The 18,014-nt window shown below is 44.6% G+C and overlaps 1 protein-coding gene across 8 annotated transcripts in view; it reads left to right on the top strand.

The window, feature by feature from the left end:
• Window positions 1-18,014, top strand: part of LOC140729395 (SITS-binding protein) — a 181,461-nt gene that overhangs the window by 77,568 nt on the left and 85,879 nt on the right. For all 8 annotated transcript variants that reach the window (XR_012099318.1, XR_012099319.1, XR_012099320.1 and 5 more), the window contains exon 5: window positions 2,103-2,273. Coding sequence is in view for 5 of the 8 variants with exons in the window: in XM_073049081.1 (XP_072905182.1) it covers window positions 2,103-2,273 (171 nt within the window). In the remaining 3 variants the exon portion in view is untranslated. The remainder of the gene's footprint in view (window positions 1-2,102; window positions 2,274-18,014) is intronic.

The following is an 18,014-nucleotide window of genomic DNA, read 5'->3' on the forward strand; positions in this document are numbered from 1 at the left end:
AATGATTAATCATGATCCCAATTAACAGAGGGGCAGAGCTGAATGGTGTACTCATTATTCCTTGGGTGTGATGCCCTTTTACCGTCAGCTGTGTTCACATACCAGTGGACAGAGGGGAGTTGTTGGACAGTACAGTTGGATGCTGTTGTAAATTGAAAACAGCTAATCACCTTCTGAATTTGTTTTGGTTCCAGGAAGCATCAGAGACTGCATTTCTCCCCTCTCCCTCCTGACCCTTCCCCATACCTTATGAAGTTGTTGGCTGTGATTAGTGTAGAGCTTCTCATATGCAGGCATGCTGCCAGCCTCACACTCAGCAGTATCTCACACTTAAACAGAAAACATTTGATCCATCGAGTCAGCTCAAGCCGACACTAAGAAAACAGTACAGAAGCTCTCCGCTGTTAGAGTGGTAGTAAAGAAAAGGGCATTGCATTAACACAGAAGGAATAGGAAGAGGCCATATGGCCCCTCATGCCTGCACTGCCATTCAATAATAATGAGACTTATCTTTTACTTCAGTGCCACATTCCTGAGCTAATCCTGTTTTCGTTCATCCCTGTAAAATCTAGAAATCTTTCAATCTCCTTCATCAATATACTCAGTGACTGAGCCTCTCATGGAATTCCAGATCCTGAATTCCAAAGATCCATTACTCGGTGGGATATGAAATGTATTGGTTAATTCCTTATTTTGAGAACACAAACATGAGGAAATCTGCAGATGCTGGAAATTCAAGCAACACATACAAAATGCTGGTGGAACACAGCAGGCCAGGTAGCATCTATAGGAAGAAGTACAGTCGACATTTTGGTCTGAGACCCTTCGTCAGGACACAGGACCCTTCGTTCTGACGAAGGGTCTGGGCCCGAAATGTCGACTGTACTTCTTCCTATAGATGCTACCTGGCCTGCTGTGTTCCACTAGCATTTTGTGTGTGTTCCTTATTTTGAGGATGTGATTCCTAACTCTGGACATTCCAGGCAGGAAAATTTCAACTCTGCATCTTCTTTTTATTCCTGAGAAGATTATACTTTACAAATTAATCACCTCTCATTCTTCTAAACTCAAAATGACAATTGGATTATTGGAGTGAAGGTCAAGGGAAATTCTGAAGGAGTGCTGGATAGCTGGAGATATATCACTGAGGGTATGCTAGGTTTTCAAAGCAACAGCCCCAAAGGAGTACTGGACTGTCAGAGAAGCAGTCCTGAAAGAGCACTAATTGGTTGAAGGTGAGGTGATGAGATGTTGACATTGTGCTGGGAAATACTGGCCTGTTGGAAGGGTGGTGGCCTATCAGAAGGGTTACACTGAGTAAGTGTTGGAAGCGTGTCACTGAAGTAACATTCAACTGTCAAAGGGATATGTTTGAGGGAGTACTGTGCTGCTGGAGAGAAAGTGCTGAGGGAACAGTCAACTGTTGGAGTGACAATACTGAGAGCGTGTTGAATTGACAGAAGGGCATTGCTGAAGGAGTGTTGGATGGTTGGGGAGGTGGAGCTGAAAAACTGCTGGACTACTGAGGGATGGTATTTAATGAATGCAGGATTGTCAGTACAGGAGTACTAAGAGAGCACAGGATAGTTGGAAGACCAGAGCTTGGAGCATCCTGAGCTGATAGAGTGGAGTGCTGAGGGAGTATGGGAGTGTGGGTGGGCAGTGCTGAATTATTGCTGGACTGTCAGTGGGACTGTGCTGAGGAAGTACTGCATTGTTACAGGGGCACCGTCGAAGGAATGCTAGACTGATAAAGGCACATTGCTGCAGGAGGGCTGGACGGTCACAGGAATAGTACAGAGGGCACATTGGACTGTTGGGGAGTGCAATGCGGAACTGTTATGTTGGAATTGCCAATGGAGGGTGGTATTGATAGAAGAACATTATTAAGAGTGTGAGCACTGCTGAGGGACTCTCTTTTCCCCTCCCCTCCCCATTGTTTTTCTGAAATGTGATAAAGTTGCAGCAACAGTGTTGTATTTGTGAGATTGCAGATGGGGGGGAGGAGTCACTGGACTGTTTCTTCAGCTTGTACCAATTTACCCATGTGTTTAAATTGTTAAAGTCTGCTTTTAGTCTGAATTGATGTTTTCTGTTTGCAGGCATATGAATCACTTCACTTGCAGGACAGATTCCGTGCCCTACGTCAGCTAAGGTTGTCCATCACTCTCTCTCCTTTCACGAGCATCGATTCCTACCACTTCCAGAGTACCCTACAAGAAGGGCGAGAGAATTTCTGGCTCTCTCTTTCATCAGCAGCAAATGGATCTCAGGTATGTTCTGATTTTATTTACAGCACCGTCTTTGCTCCATTAAATGTTTTGTTCTACCTGGTCATTGTTATCTTTCCATGCAGTTTAACTTCAGCCCACTGGCCGAAGTTCACATTTCAGCAATAAAGCTCCATCTGTTCGTTAGGTGATACTTTGAATAAGTTGAGGCCAATGTGAATGCACCACCAAGTTTTAGGATTGCTGGTAGGAAATAGAAAGATCATTTTAGGGAGCATTCAGTCTTTATTCCGGTTACGAAAAGGAAACTCCACCCTATAGCCATCCCATTCCTCAAACTCCCTTTTGAATTGTTTTTTTGTCTTTGCTTTTGTTAAAACAATTAAAATGTTATCCATCCTGTCAGAGTGGACTCCAACCCCTGCCCAAAGATTTCAGAAGATCTTCAACGAATACCACAACTCTCTCATCTGAGCATAAAATGCAGCCTCCGAAGAAAGAGGTAGTAGCATGGATAAATTCTCTGACAACCCACCCTCTGCCTGGAATGGCCATCTTAGGTATGCCCAGTAGTAAACTATCAAGGAGATCCTCCTGGCCAACCCTCTCTGCATCAGGTGATCATGAACCTGGAACTGAAGTGAAGCTACAAGCTGATGAACAACTCTTTCAAATACTCTGACTAAAACCTCCTGCATTCCACAGACACATCCAGTGTGCAGGAATTGTAAGCAGCCTGGGAATCTGTGACCCTGTTTAAAATCCTGTTGCATAAGCTTGATTGCTCTCTCGCTGAAGTTCTCTATGTAAAAGGGAGGACTTCTACATAAAGAGCCCTCTAATGGGCCCACCCCTCACCACAGCGTGTCTGGGCAACAGACAAGGGCAAGAGGCTGCTATGATAGAATGCAGGCAGGAGGATGTAGCCTCGGAATTCCTCAGCATTGACTCCAGATTCGAGGAATTCCTTTATGGCAAGAGGCCAAACAAGGGGAAAGAATACTGCTTCTGATACCAGCTGTCATCTTCTCTTAGCTGACAAATCAGTGCTCAGTCTTGTTCAACAACACTGGGGAGAAGCAAAATGTATTCGGGGGACTTCAGTGAGAAAGTCCTGAAGGATACAATGCCATTTTGGTTTTGTCGCAAGTAGTGAGTGAACTAATAAATCCTACTTGACTTTGTCCTCAGCACCTAGCAGTGATAGTTAGTTCTGTTGATGGTGTCATTAAGAGAAGGAGAGAGAACGTCACATCTTCACATTAAAGACACTCGTGGAATAGACTTGAGGACAGATATGGCAGCTCAAAACTGGTCATCCACGAGGTATTATGGACTGCCAGTGGAAGCAGTGAAGTACAGCATCACAAACTGTAACCTCGTGACTCAGTATTCACCCACCCCAGCAACTCTGTTGTCACCATTGAGCCAAGAATGATTCCTGTTTCAACAGGCAGTAGTATTAGGCATACTTAAAAATGAGGTTCTAACCTGATGAAGGCAGGGTCACAGCCATACTAATCAGCATAAAAGCATGCGATAGATCAAAGCCTGGCAAGCTTTCCATATCTAATCTTTAGTCAAAGATTCAAAGCTTCATTTATTATCAAAGCATACATCTGTATACAACTGTGAAATTTGTCTTCTCCAGATAGCCACAAAACAAAGAAAGAATATGACAGTAATTCAGAAAGAAACATCACCCCCACCTGTAGAAAATAGATTGGTACCCTGATCATCAACTGCCCCCCCAAACACCCTCCCCCACACAAAACGGAACAGGAAAACAACCTGCCCCACCCAGCTCAATAAACAAACAGAACATCAACCCCCAAACACCCTCCTCTCAACAACAAAATGGAAAAGGAATGGGCGATTTAAAAAAAACCCAGAATACAAACACCATAAGTCTGAAAAATAGTCCAATCCATAAATGCAGAACCACGACACCATCCTACAATATCACCGACATTCATCGAAAGAGAGGAACACCACATGAGGCAGAGAGGCCTTCCCGCCTACCACAGCAAGCCACACGGTGATAGGCCACTCACAGACTCCTTCTCCTGCAGCAGGCAGGCAGTCGATGCTGAAGCTCTCACTCGCCTTCTGAACTCGCCTCGATGTCTCAGTCTCCCTTGATTAATGGATGCTTTAAACAGCGGAATGGAGTCAAACATTGGCTTGCGTCCTGTCTCGAAGTTTCTTCACATCGAGGCTGTCCGAGTACGCACTCGCTTCCCGGAATCCTCTCAGAGCCAGCAAAGCGCTGGTTACTCAAACTGTAAATCACAGGCTCTACCAGTCCCAGAAACACATTTAAGGTGAAAAAGAGATGTAAAAGCTATTTTCATTTGCTACCTGGAAGATGTCAACCAAGGGAGCGTTGTATGCTGATGCTATCTTGACAAGAAGTCTTGGGGGCAATTAAACAGCCAACTGGAGAACAATACCCATCTACAATGATGCATGTGACTGGTAAGGACAAGGCTTCATTCTCTGCACCCTGAGTAGAATGGCTGCCTTACAGCACTGGCTCTATTCTTTGTGGAGTTTGCGAGTTTTCTCCGTGGATGAACAGGTGAGTTACCTCCAGGTGTTGTGGCTTCTGCCACCTATCCAAAGATCTGCAAACTGGTAGGATATTTGTCCACTGTAAATTGCCCATAGTGTGTAGGGGAGTTGATGGGAATGTGGGGAGAATAATGCAGATAGGTGGTTGGTGGGCAACATGGACTCAGGCAGCTGAAGAGATCTATTTTGATGCACTATGAATCTGAGTCATGATCAGACAGAAGTGCAGCGTAGGTGTTCCATTTTGTTTTTCTCCTGAGATTCCCACTACCACAGAATCACAAAATTTAGGACCAGATAATATCATTTGTTATCGTACTAAAGACCTTCACACTCGAACAATGAGGCCTGACCTCACCCACTTGGTGCAGATTGGAGAGGCAGACCTTGCATAAAATGAAGGCCAGAATGTTGAGTAAGATAACTTATGCACAGAAGATTCTATGGGGTCCAGCAGCAGGTAAGTTCTATCCATATAGAGCCCCTTGCTCTGGTCTGGGACATCAGCTTCTAGGCCTTCAGGATCTTTGAGCAGAAATGTTAATCCTCTCTTTTGGCAGATGCTCTCTATCCTGACAAGCATTTCCAATGTGTATGTTTACATGTTACATTTACAGCATCTGCAGTGTTCTGATTTGTAACCACCACTTTGAAGATCATGGCTGATTTGTTACCTTAATATATCTCTTGTTTCCCTCAATATCCAGAAATCTATCAAACTCTGTTTTAATTGAATACAATCGGCCTCCACAGTCCTCTGGGATAGAGAAATCCAAGGGTTCTTAACACATTGAGTGAAGAAATTTCACTTCATAGCCTTAAACAAGCTGTCTCATATTTTGAGATTTTACGCCTGGTTCTAGTCTCCTTAAGCTAGGTGGGACCCTCTCTCTGTTTTCCCTCCTACTGAGTGCTAACAAATGTACAGTAAAACTCTGGTAATTTGCTACAAGACTGTTCAGAAATCCTGATGAGTTCAGCAACTGGTTCAAGTGAAAGAAAGGAATGAGACAAACTGGACAAATGCACCTGTCCAAGCTTGTGTTTGCTGCTCTTCCCATCCACTCACCAGAGATCTGGTTTCCATACTCTCTGTTCACTCCCTGTCCATTCACCAGGGACTGCAGTCCCTGGCCTCCCTGCCCACTCATCAGTTACCCCGGTCCTCGCCCTCCCTGCCCACTCATCAGTTACCCCGGTCCCCGCCCTCCCCGCCCACTCATCAGTTACCCCACTCCCTGTCCTCCCTGCCCACTCACTGGAGACCGCGGTCTAACCCTCTCCATCCACTCACCGAGGACCGCGGTCCCCACCCTCCCCGTACACTCGCCAATGGCTGTCTACTCACACTGCTCACTCCCCAAGGCTTCCACACTCTGTCCACTTACCAAAGCCTTGGTTCCACAATTCCCTTCCACTTGTCTAGGTAGCTTATGGATAGGGGAATCAAGGGATATGGGGACAAGGCAGGAACTGGGTATTGATAATAGATGATCAGCCATGATCTCAGAATGGCGGTGCAGGCTCGAAGGGCTGAATGGTCTACTTCTGCACCTATTGTCTATTGTCAAGGCCCCGTTCCTGTGTACTCTTTTAACTCACCTGAGTCTGTTTGCTGTGCTCCTCTCAAAGTCACCTGCAATTGGTTTCTCATGCTCCCTTTAAACTTACTTGAAGCTTGTTTCCCATGTTCCCTTTGGGTTCACTTTAAAATGAATAATTCTGGTATATAACATTTCTTTAAAATCACCAGCCAGTCTGACATCACCAAGGTCTCAAGTGTGCTGGATTAAAGAAGTTTTACTGCGTGTTGTTTGTTTACTCTGTATCTAACCAATGCAGTACCTGCCCCGAAGAGTTCAGTGCCGGCTGTGTGAGGTGTGAGGTCAGGCACAGTAATCCTACACCACTTGAGCATCTATTTTGACCATTCGTGTCAGAGAATCAGGTTTAGGCTAGATGTAAGGGAGCTGCCCTCTGGTGGGTTGAAATGAGTAAGGCACATTACTTAAGTAGCAAAGAAGGCTGTGCATATGTTTAAATCAATCCTGGAATGCTGACTACAGCATCTTCATTTTCTTCCATAAGAATTCCAATCAAACCCTATTTGTTCAAGCAGGATATCGAGGCTGGGGAAAATCAGAAATACAGAAAGAAAATGCTTCAAACCCGCAGTATATCAGTCAGCCAGTCTTTGAGAGAAAACTTTTAAGGTCAATGCTTTTATCAGGTGCAGCTGAGTCTGATGAAAGTTTATTAATCCAGAAAATTACCTTTGATACCATCTCATACAATGCTGTCTGTCTGCTGAATATTTCCACTGTTCCCTGTTCCTTCCACCGACTGTTTTCTCCCTGTCACTTTCACCGTGCTGCTGTAGAATTTGTAGAGTAACACTCTGTGCGCCGGGGTCTCTGGTGAATTTGTAGAGTGACACTCTATCTACTTGGTTCTTGGGGAATTTGTAGAGTGACACACTGTATACAGGGGTCTGTGGTGAATTTGTATTGTGGCAGTCTGTTTACAGGGGACCCTGGTGAATTTATGGAGTGAAACTCTGTGTACAGGGGACCCTGGCGAGTTTGTGCAGTGACACACTGAGTACAAGGGTCCTGCGTGAATTTGTGGAGTGGCACTCTGTTTACAAGTCTAACTTACTCTTTCACTGAATGTTAGAATATGCATAGTGACAATCTGTCTACAGGTGTCCCTCATGAATTTGTTTAGTGAAACTCTGTTTTCAGGCTTGCCTCGTGAATTTGTATAGTGACACTCTGTGTACAGGGCTTTCTAGTGCATTTGCTTTGTGATGGTCTGTGTACGGGGGGGGTTCTGTTTTGAATTTGTATATTGAAACACTGTGTACAGGTGTCCCTGGTGAATTGGTAGAGTGACACTCCATTTACAGGGGTCCCTGCTGAATTTGTGGAGGGACACTGGTGAATTTGTATAGTGATACAGTGTGTAGAGGGGTCCCTAGTGAATTCGTGGACTGATACTCTGTGCAGTTGTCTTTGGTGAATTTGGAGAGTAACACTCTATGTAAAGGAGTCTTTGGTGAATTTGTAGAGTGAAACACTGTGTATAGGGATCCCTGGTGAATTTGTAGAGTGATACTCTGTATACACATACAAATCACTCTTTCATTGACTGTTAGTGATGCTTTGTATACAGGGGTCTCTGGTGAATTTGTATAGTGATACAGTGTGTAGGGTGGTCCCTAGTGAATTCATGGAGTGATACTCTGCAGTTGTCTTTGGTGAATTTGGATAGTAACACTCAATGTATAGGAGTCTTTGGTGAATTTTGAGACTGACACACTTTGTACAGGGGTCTCTGGTGAATGTGTGGAGTGACAATCTGTCTACAGGAGTCCCTGGTGAATTTTGAGCATTACACTGTGTTTGCAGGGGACCCTGGTGAATTTGTGGAGTGACACGCTGTGTACAGCTGTCCCTGGTGAATTTGTGCAGTGACATACTGTGCACTGGTGTCCCTGCTGAATTTGTGGAGTACACTCTGTGTACAGGGGTCCCTGGTAATTATGTATAGTGACACTCTGTCTACAGGTGCCCCTCATGAATTCGTTTAGAGAAACTCTGTTTTCAGGCTTGCCTCGTGAATTTGTATGGTGACACCCTACGTACAGGACTTTCTAGTGCATTTGTTTTGTGATGGTCTGTGTCGGTTTTGAATTTGTAGTGTGACACTCTGTGTACAGGGGTCTCTGGTGAAGTTGTATAGTGACTCTCTGTGTATAGCGGTCTGTGGTGAAATTGTATAGTGAAACACTATGCACAGGGGTCCCTGGTGAATTTGTGGAGTGACACTGTTTACCAGGGCCCCTAGTGAATTTGTAGAGTGACCCTCTGTGTACAGGAGTCCCTGGTGAAATTGTATCATGACACTCTGTGTACAGGGGTCCCTGCTGAATTTGCAGAGTGACATTCTGTGTACATGGTTCCTTGTTAAATTTGTATATTGGTACTCTGTGTACAGTTGTCCTGGGAGAATTTGATTACTGACACTCTGTATAGATGTACAAATCACTCTTATTCACTGTTAGAATATGTATAGTGATGCTCTGTGTAAAGGTGTCGCTGGTGAATTTGTAGAGTGACAATCTGTGTATAGGAATCTCTGGTGAATTTGTACAGTGACACTCTGTGTACAGGGGTCCCTGGTGAATGTGTGGAGTGACGCACTGTGTACAGGGGTCCCTGGTGAATCTTTAGTGTGGCACTCTGTATATAAGGGTCTCTGGTGAATTTGTACTGTGTACAAGGGTCTCTTGTGAATTTCTATAGTGACAATCTGTGTACAGGGGTCTGTGGTGAATTTGTATAGTTGCACTCTCTTACAGGTTTAAATCACTCTTTCACTGACAGTTAGAATACATATGGTGACGATCTGTGTACAGGGGTCTCCGGTGATTTAGTAGAGTGACACACTGTGTACAGGGGTCCCTGGTGAATTTGTAGAGTGACACAAGCTGTATAAGGGTCTGTGGTGAATTTGTAGAGTGAAATTCAGTGTACAGGGGCCCCTGGTGAATTTGTGCAGTGACACTCTGTGCACAGGTCCAAACTACTCTTACACTCTGTATAGTGACGCTCTGTGTACTGTCGAATTTTTAGAGCGGCACTCTGTATATAGGAGTCGCTGGTGAATTTGTAGATTGGCACTCTGTGTACAGCGGCCCCTGGGTTATTTTTATAGGGACACCCTGTGTACAGGGGTCCCTGGTGAATTTGTAGAGTGACACTGTGTACAGGGGTCCCTGATGAGTTTGTCTAGTGACACTCTATGTACAGGTGCAAATCACTCTTTCAATGACTATTAGAATTTGTATCGTGACGCTGTGTGTATAGATGCCCCTCGTGAATTTGTATGGTATCATCCTGTTTTCAGATGTCCCTTGTGAATTTGTATTGTAACACTCCGTGTATAGGGGTGTGTGTTGAATTTGTATTGTGACGCTCTGTGTATGGGGGACCATGGTGAATTTGTGGAGTAACACACTGTGTACAGGGGTCACTGGTGAATTTGTAGAGTGACAGACTGTGTACAGTAATCCCTGGTGAATTTATGGAGTGACAATCTGTCTACAGGGGTCCATGGTGAATTTTGGGAGTGTCAATCTGTGTAGATCGGTCCCTGGTGAATTTGTAGAGTAATACTCCATGGAGAGGGGAACTTGGTGTATTTGTAGAGTGACACACTGTGTACAGGGGTCCCTGGGGAATTTGTAGAGTGACATTAAGTGCATAGGGGTCCCTGGTGAATTTTGAGCATTACACTGTGTGTACAGGGGACCCTGGTGAATTTGTGGAGGGACACTTTGTGTACAGGTGTCCTTGGTAAATTTGTACTGTGACAATCTGTGTACAGGGGAAGCTGGTGAATTTGTAGAGTGACTCTCTGTGTACACATACAAATCACTCTTTCATTGACTGTTAGACTATGTATAGCGATGCTTTGTGTACAGGGGTCACTAGGGAATTTGTAGAGTAACACTAAGTGCGTAGGGGTCTGTGGTGAATTTCTATAGTGATACAGTGTGTAGAGTGGTCGCTAGTGAATTTGTGGAGTGATACTCTTTATACAGGGGAAGCTGGTGAATTTGTAGAGTGTCACACTGTGTATAGGGATCCCTGCTAAATTTGTATAGGGACACTCTTGTTACGAACCCCGTAACTGGGTATCTTACCAGCAAAGATAGGAGTATCCGTTGGAGTCTGGTGATACTATTTTTAACAGTATTTATTAGTAAAAATACACAAAAATAATATCAATACAAATATACAGATAATATACGTCATCAATACTAAAAGTGTGGGTATAATAATAATCAATAAGAAATAAGCTCTATCGTTGTCTAGGGGATAATGAATTGTCCGATGGAAATATAAAGTTCAGTTCAGTTCATGCAGGCTGCAGTAGTTGTCGGTTGCTGTGTTGCAATTGTTGGGGAGAGAGAGAGAGAGAGAGAGAGAGAGATTCACTTATGACCCCTCCGTCCTTTAGCTAGACCGTTCTGTGGAGGGCTCGTCACCCAGGCAAGGGTGGACTCACACACAAGCCCCCACCGGTCTCGTAGCGTCTCTCCTGGTGCGTCTGAGGGGTGTTCCCCAGACCCTACTTTTATCCCCACTCACGGGGTCTGAGGTGTCAATCAGGTTGGGATGATGCAACCCATCAACCAGACCACTCTGGTTGCCCCCTGAGGGGTTTCAATGAATAGAACAATACTCAATACACAATCCTTCTCCAAGAGACAATAGCAGTAATCGGTGGTTCCGTGCCGCTTTTGTTAGGAGGAGACATTCCACTTTTGTGTATCTGTGCATTGTCTCTCTCTCATTTCCTTGGAATCAGACCCGAAATAGTAGCGATTTTGCGATTCTCAAAAAGGGGGGGCGACTTTGCACCCTTCTGCCCATCAGAGTTGCTCCTCATTCGTAACACTCTGTATACAATTGCAAATCACTCTTTCATTGACTGTTAGAATATATATAGTGATGCACTGTGTACAGGGGTGCCTAGTGAATTTGTAGAGTGACAGTCTGTGTACAGGGGACCATGGTGAATTTGGGGAGTGACTCTCTGTGTACAGGGTTCCCTGGTGAATTTGTATAGTGACACTCTGTGTACCCATCCAAGTCATTCTCACTGACTGTCAGAATATGTAAAGTGACGCTCTCTGTAGGTGGTTCCAGGTGAATTTGTAGGGTGACACTTTGTGTACAGGGGTCCCTGGTGAATTTGTAGAGTTACACTCTGTGGTACAAGTGTCCCTTTTGGATTTGTAGAGTGATATTCATTTTACAGGGTTTCCTGGTGAATTTGTAGAGTGGCACTCTGTGTACAGGTCCAAATCACTCTTCTACTGACTGCTAGAATATATATAGTGCCACTCTGTGTACAGGGGTCCCTGGTGAATTTGTGGAGTGACGCTCTGTGTACAAACATCCCTGGTGAATTTTTATGGTGACACTCTCTGTACAGGGGCCCCTGGAGATTTTCTAGAGTGACACTGTGTCGTGAATTTGTATACTGATGTTATGTGTACAGGGGTCCCTGGTGAATTTGTAGAGTGACACTCTGTGTACAGGGGTTCCTAGTGAAATTTGTGGAATGATACACTGTGTACAGGGGTCCCTAGTGAAATTTGTGGAGTGATACTCTGTCTACAGGGGTCCCTGGTGAATTTGTATCGTGGCACTCTGTGTAAGGGGGTACCTGGTGAATTTGTATAGTAACACACTGTGCACCTGTCCATATCACTCTTTCACTGACTTTCAGAATATGTATAGCGACGCTCTCTGTACGTGGTCCCTGGTGAATTTGTAGTGTGACACTTTGTGTACAGGGTTCTCTGGCGAGTTTGTATAGTGATACTCTGTGTACAGAGGTCCCTGGTGAATTTGGACAGTGACACATGCTCAATTTTTGGTGTGACACACTGTGCAGGGGTTCCTGGCGAATTTGTGGAGGGACGTTCTGTGTACAGGGGTCACTGCTGAATTTGTACAGTGATAATCTGTGTACAGGGGAAGCTGGTGAATTTGTAGAGTGACACTCTGTGTACACATACAAATCACTCTTTCATTGACTGTTAGACTATGTATAGTGATGCTTTGTATACAGGGGTCCCTGGGGAATTTGTAGAGTGACACTAAGTGCATAGGGGTCCCAGGTGAATTTTGAGCATTACACTGTGTGTACAGGGGTTCCTGGCGAATTTGTGGAGGGACGTTCTGTGTACAGGGGTCACTGCTGAATTTGTACAGTGACAATCTGTGTACAGGGGAACCTGGTGAATTTGTAGAATGACTCTCTGTGTACACATACAAATCACTCTTTCATTGACTGTTAGACTATGTATAGTGATGCTTTGTGTACAGGGGCCCCTGGGGAATTTGTAGAGTAACACTAAGTACATAGGGGTCTGTGGTGAATTTCTATAGTGATACAGTGTGTAGAGTGGTCGCTAGTGAATTTGTGGAGTGATACTCTTTATACAGGGGAAGCTGGTGAATTTGTAGAGTGTCACACTGTGTATAGGGATCCCTGCTAAATTTGTATAGGGACACTCTGTATACACGTGCAAATCACTCTTTCATTGACTGTTAGAATATATATAGTGATGCACTGTGTCCAGGGGTGCCTAGTGAATTTGTATAGTGACAACCTTTGTACAGGTCAAAATCACTCTTTCACTGAATGTTAGAATATGTATAGTGACGCTCTGTGTACAAGGGTCCCTGATGAATTTATAGAGTGACAATCTGTGTATAGGGGATCATGGTGAATTTGTGGAGTGACACTCTGTATACCAGGGTCCCTGGTGAATTTGTGGAGCGACAGTTTGTGTACAGGGGAACCTGGTGAATTTGTAGAGTGACACTCTGTGTACAGGGGTCCCTGGTGAATTTGTAGGGTGACCATCTGTGTACAGGGGTCTCAGGTGAAGTTGTAGAGTGACTCTCTGTGTATAGTGGTCTGTGGTGAATTTGTATAGTGAAACACTGTGTACAGGGGTCCCGGGTGAATTTGTGGAGTGACTCTCTCTATACGCATCCTTGGTGAATTTGTTGAGTGTCCCTTTGTGTACCCGTGTCCCTGGTGAATTTGTAGAGTGACACACTGTGTACAGGGTTCCGTGGTGAATTACTTTAGTGGAACTCTGTACAAGTCCAAATGAGTTACTCTTCCTCTGACTGCTAGAATATGTATGGTGACGCACTGTGTCCAGGGGTCCCTGATGAATGTATGGAGTGACACTCTGTACAAGGGCCCCTGGTGATTTTGTGGAGTGACAGTCTGTGTACAGGTCCAAATTACTCTTTCATTGACTGATCGAATATGTATAGTGACGCTCTGTGTTCAAGTGTCCTTGGTGAATTTGTAGAGTGAAATTCCATGTACAAGGGTCCATGCTGAATTTGTGAAGGGACACTTTGTGTACAGGTGTCCTTGGTAAATTTGTACTGTGACACTCTGTGTACAAGGGTTTCTGTTGAATTTGTAGAGTGACACACTGTGTACATGGGTCCCTGCTGAATTTGTATCGTGGCACTCTGTATACATGTCTAAATCACTCTTTCATTGACTGTTAGAATATGTATCGTGATGCTTTGTGTACAGGGGTCTCTGGGGAATTTGTAGAGTAACACTAAGTGCATAGGGGTCTCTGGTGAATTTCTATAGTGATACAGTGTGTAGAGGGGTCCCTAGTGAATTTGTGGAGTGATACTCTGTGTACAGTTGTGCCTGGTGAATTTGGAGAGTGACATTCAATGTGTAGTGGTCTCTGGTGAATTTCTAGAGTGACTCACTGTGTACATGTGTGAATGTGTGGAGTGACAATCTGTCTGCAGGGGTCCCTGGTGAATTTTGAGCACTACACTGTGTGTATAGGGGTCTCTGGTGAATTTGTGACCCTCTTTGTACAGGTCAAAATCACTCTTTCACTGACTGCTAGAATATGTACAGTGACACTCTGTGTTCAGGTGTCCCTGGTAAATTTGTAGAGTGACACACTGTGTGCAGCTGTCTTTGATGAATTTGTGGAGTGACACTCTGTCTACAGGATTCCGTGGTGAATTACTATAGTGGAACTCTGTACAGGTCCAAATTACTCTTTCATTGACTGATCGAATATGTATAGTGACGCTCTGTGTTCAGGTGTCCTTGGTGAATAGAGTGACATTCCGTGTACAGGGGTCCCTGCTGAATTTGTGAAGGGACACTTTGTGTACAGGTGTCCTTGGTGAATTTGTGAAAGGACACTTTGTGTACAGGTGTCCTTGGTGAATTTGTACTGTGACACTCTGTGTACAGGGGTCCCTGGTGAATTTGTACTGTGACACTCTGTGTGCAGGGGTCCCTGGTGAATTTGTACTGTGACACTCTGTGTACAGGGGTCCCTGGTGAATTTGTGGAGTAACAGTCTGTGTACAGGTCCAAATTACTCTTTCATTGACTGATTGAATATGTATAGTGACGCTCTGTGTTCAGGTGTCCTTGGTGAATTTGTACTGTGACACTCTGTGTGCAGGGGTCTCTGATGATTTTGGGGAATGACACTCTGTGTACAGCGGAACCTGGTGAATTTGTAGAGTGACACACCATGTACAGGGATCCCTGGTTAATTTGGGGAGTGACTCTCTGTGTACAGGGTTCCCTGGTGAATTTGTATAGTGACACTCTGTGTACCCATCCAAGTCATTCTCACTGACTGTCAGAATATGTAAAGTAACGCTCTCTGTAGGTGGTTCCAGGTGAATTTGTAGGGTGACACTTTGTGTACAGGGGTCCCTGGTGAATTTGTAGAGTTACACTCTGTGTACAAGTGTCCCTTTTGGATTTGTAGAGTGATATTCATTTTACAGGGTTTCCTGGTGAATTTGTAGAGTGGCACTCTGTGTACAGGTCCAAATCACTCTTCTACTGACTGCTAGAATATATATAGTGCCACTCTGTGTACAGGGGTCCCTGGTGAATTTGTGGAGTGACGCTCTGTGTACAAACATCCCTGGTGAATTTTTATGGTGACACTCTCTGTACAGGGGCCTCTGGAGATTTTCTAGAGTGACACTGTGTCGTGAATTTGTATACTGATGCTATGCGTACAGGGGTCCCTGGTGAATTTGTAGAGTGACACTCTGTGTACAGGGGTTCCTAGTGAAATTTGTGGAATGATACACTGTGTACAGGGGTCCCTAGTGAAATTTGTGGAGTGATACTCTGTCTACAGGGGTCTCTGGTGAATTTGTATCGTGGCACTCTGTGTAAGGGGGTACCTGGTGAATTTGTATAGTAACACACTGTGCACCTGTCCATATCACTCTTTCACTGACTTTCAGAATATGTATAGCGACGCTCTCTGTACGTGGTCCCTGGTGAATTTGTAGTGTGACACTTTGTGTACAGGGTTCTCTGGCGAGTTTGTATAGTGATACTCTGTGTACAGAGGTCCCTGGTGAATTTGGACAGTGACACATGCTCAATTTTTGGTGTGACACACTGTGCAGGGGTTCCTGGCGAATTTGTGGAGGGACGTTCTGTGTACAGGGGTCACTGCTGAATTTGTACAGTGACAATCTGTGTACAGGGGAAGCTGGTGAATTTGTAGAGTGACACTCTGTGTACACATACAAATCACTCTTTCATTGACTGTTAGACTATGTATAGTGATGCTTTGTATACAGGGGTCCCTGGGGAATTTGTAGAGTGACACTAAGTGCATAGGGGTCCCTGGTGAATTTTGAGCATTACACTGTGTGTACAGGGGTTCCTGGCGAATTTGTGGAGGGACACTTTGTGTACAGGTGTCCTTGGTAAATTTGTACTGTGACACTCTGTGTACAAGGGTTTCTGTTGAATTTGTAGAGTGACACACTGTGTACATGGGTCCCTGCTGAATTTGTATCGTGGCACTCTGTATACATGTCTAAATCACTCTTTCATTGACTGTTAGAATATGTATCGTGATGCTTTGTGTACAGGGGTCTCTGGGGAATTTGTAGAGTAACACTAAGTGCATAGGGGTCTCTGGTGAATTTCTATAGTGATACAGTGTGTAGAGGGGTCCCTAGTGAATTTGTGGAGTGATACTCTGTGTACAGTTGTGCCTGGTGAATTTGGAGAGTGACATTCAATGTGTAGTGGTCTCTGGTGAATTTCTAGAGTGACTCACTGTGTACATGTGTGAATGTGTGGAGTGACAATCTGTCTGCAGGGGTCCCTGGTGAATTTTGAGCACTACACTGTGTGTATAGGGGTCTCTGGTGAATTTGTGACCCTCTTTGTACAGGTCAAAATCACTCTTTCACTGACTGCTAGAATATGTACAGTGACACTCTGTGTACAGGGGTCCCTGGTAAATTTGTAGAGTGACACACTGTGTGCAGCTGTCTTTGATGAATTTGTGGAGTGACACTCTGTCTACAGGATTCCGTGGTGAATTACTATAGTGGAACTCTGTACAGGTCCAAATTACTCTTTCATTGACTGATCGAATATGTATAGTGACGCTCTGTGTTCAGGTGTCCTTGGTGAATAGAGTGACATTCCGTGTACAGGGGTCCCTGCTGAATTTGTGAAGGGACACTTTGTGTACAGGTGTCCTTGGTGAATTTGTACTGTGACACTCTGTGTACAGGGGTCCCTGGTGAATTTGTACTGTGACACTCTGTGTGCAGGGGTCCCTGGTGAATTTGTACTGTGACACTCTGTGTACAGGGGTCCCTGGTGAATTTGTGGAGTAACAGTCTGTGTACAGGTCCAAATTACTCTTTCATTGACTGATTGAATATGTATAGTGACGCTCTGTGTTCAGGTGTCCTTGGTGAATTTGTACTGTGACACTCTGTGTGCAGGGGTCTCTGATGATTTTGGGGAATGACACTCTGTGTACAGTGGAACCTGGTGAATTTGTAGAGTGACACACCATGTACAGGGATCCCTGGTTAATTTGTATAGTGACACTCTGTGTACCCGTCCAAATCATTCTCACTGACTGTCAGAATATGTAAAGTGACGTTCTCTGTACGTGGTTCCTGGTGAATTTGTAGAGTGACACACCATGTACAGGGATCCCTGGTTAATTTGGGGAGTGACTCTCTGTGTACAGGGTTCCCTGCTGAATTTGTATCGTGGCACTCTGTATACATGTCTAAATCACTCTTTCATTGACTGTTAGAATATGTATCGTGATGCTTTGTGTACAGGGGTCTCTGGGGAATTTGTAGAGTAACACTAAGTGCATAGGGGTCTCTGGTGAATTTCTATAGTGATACAGTGTGTAGAGGGGTCCCTAGTGAATTTGTGGAGTGATACTCTGTGTACAGTTGTGCCTGGTGAATTTGGAGAGTGACATTCAATGTGTAGTGGTCTCTGGTGAATTTCTAGAGTGACTCACTGTGTACATGTGTGAATGTGTGGAGTGACAATCTGTCTGCAGGGGTCCCTGGTGAATTTTGAGCACTACACTGTGTGTATAGGGGTCTCTGGTGAATTTGTGACCCTCTTTGTACAGGTCAAAATCACTCTTTCACTGACTGCTAGAATATGTACAGTGACGCTCTGTGTTCAGGTGTCCTTGGTGAATAGAGTGACATTCCGTGTACAGGGGTCCCTGCTGAATTTGTGAAGGGACACTTTGTGTACAGGTGTCCTTGGTGAATTTGTACTGTGACACTC

Source organism: Hemitrygon akajei, chromosome 6 (genome assembly GCF_048418815.1).
Source record: "Hemitrygon akajei chromosome 6, sHemAka1.3, whole genome shotgun sequence".
Classification (NCBI taxonomy): Eukaryota; Metazoa; Chordata; class Chondrichthyes; order Myliobatiformes; family Dasyatidae; genus Hemitrygon; species Hemitrygon akajei.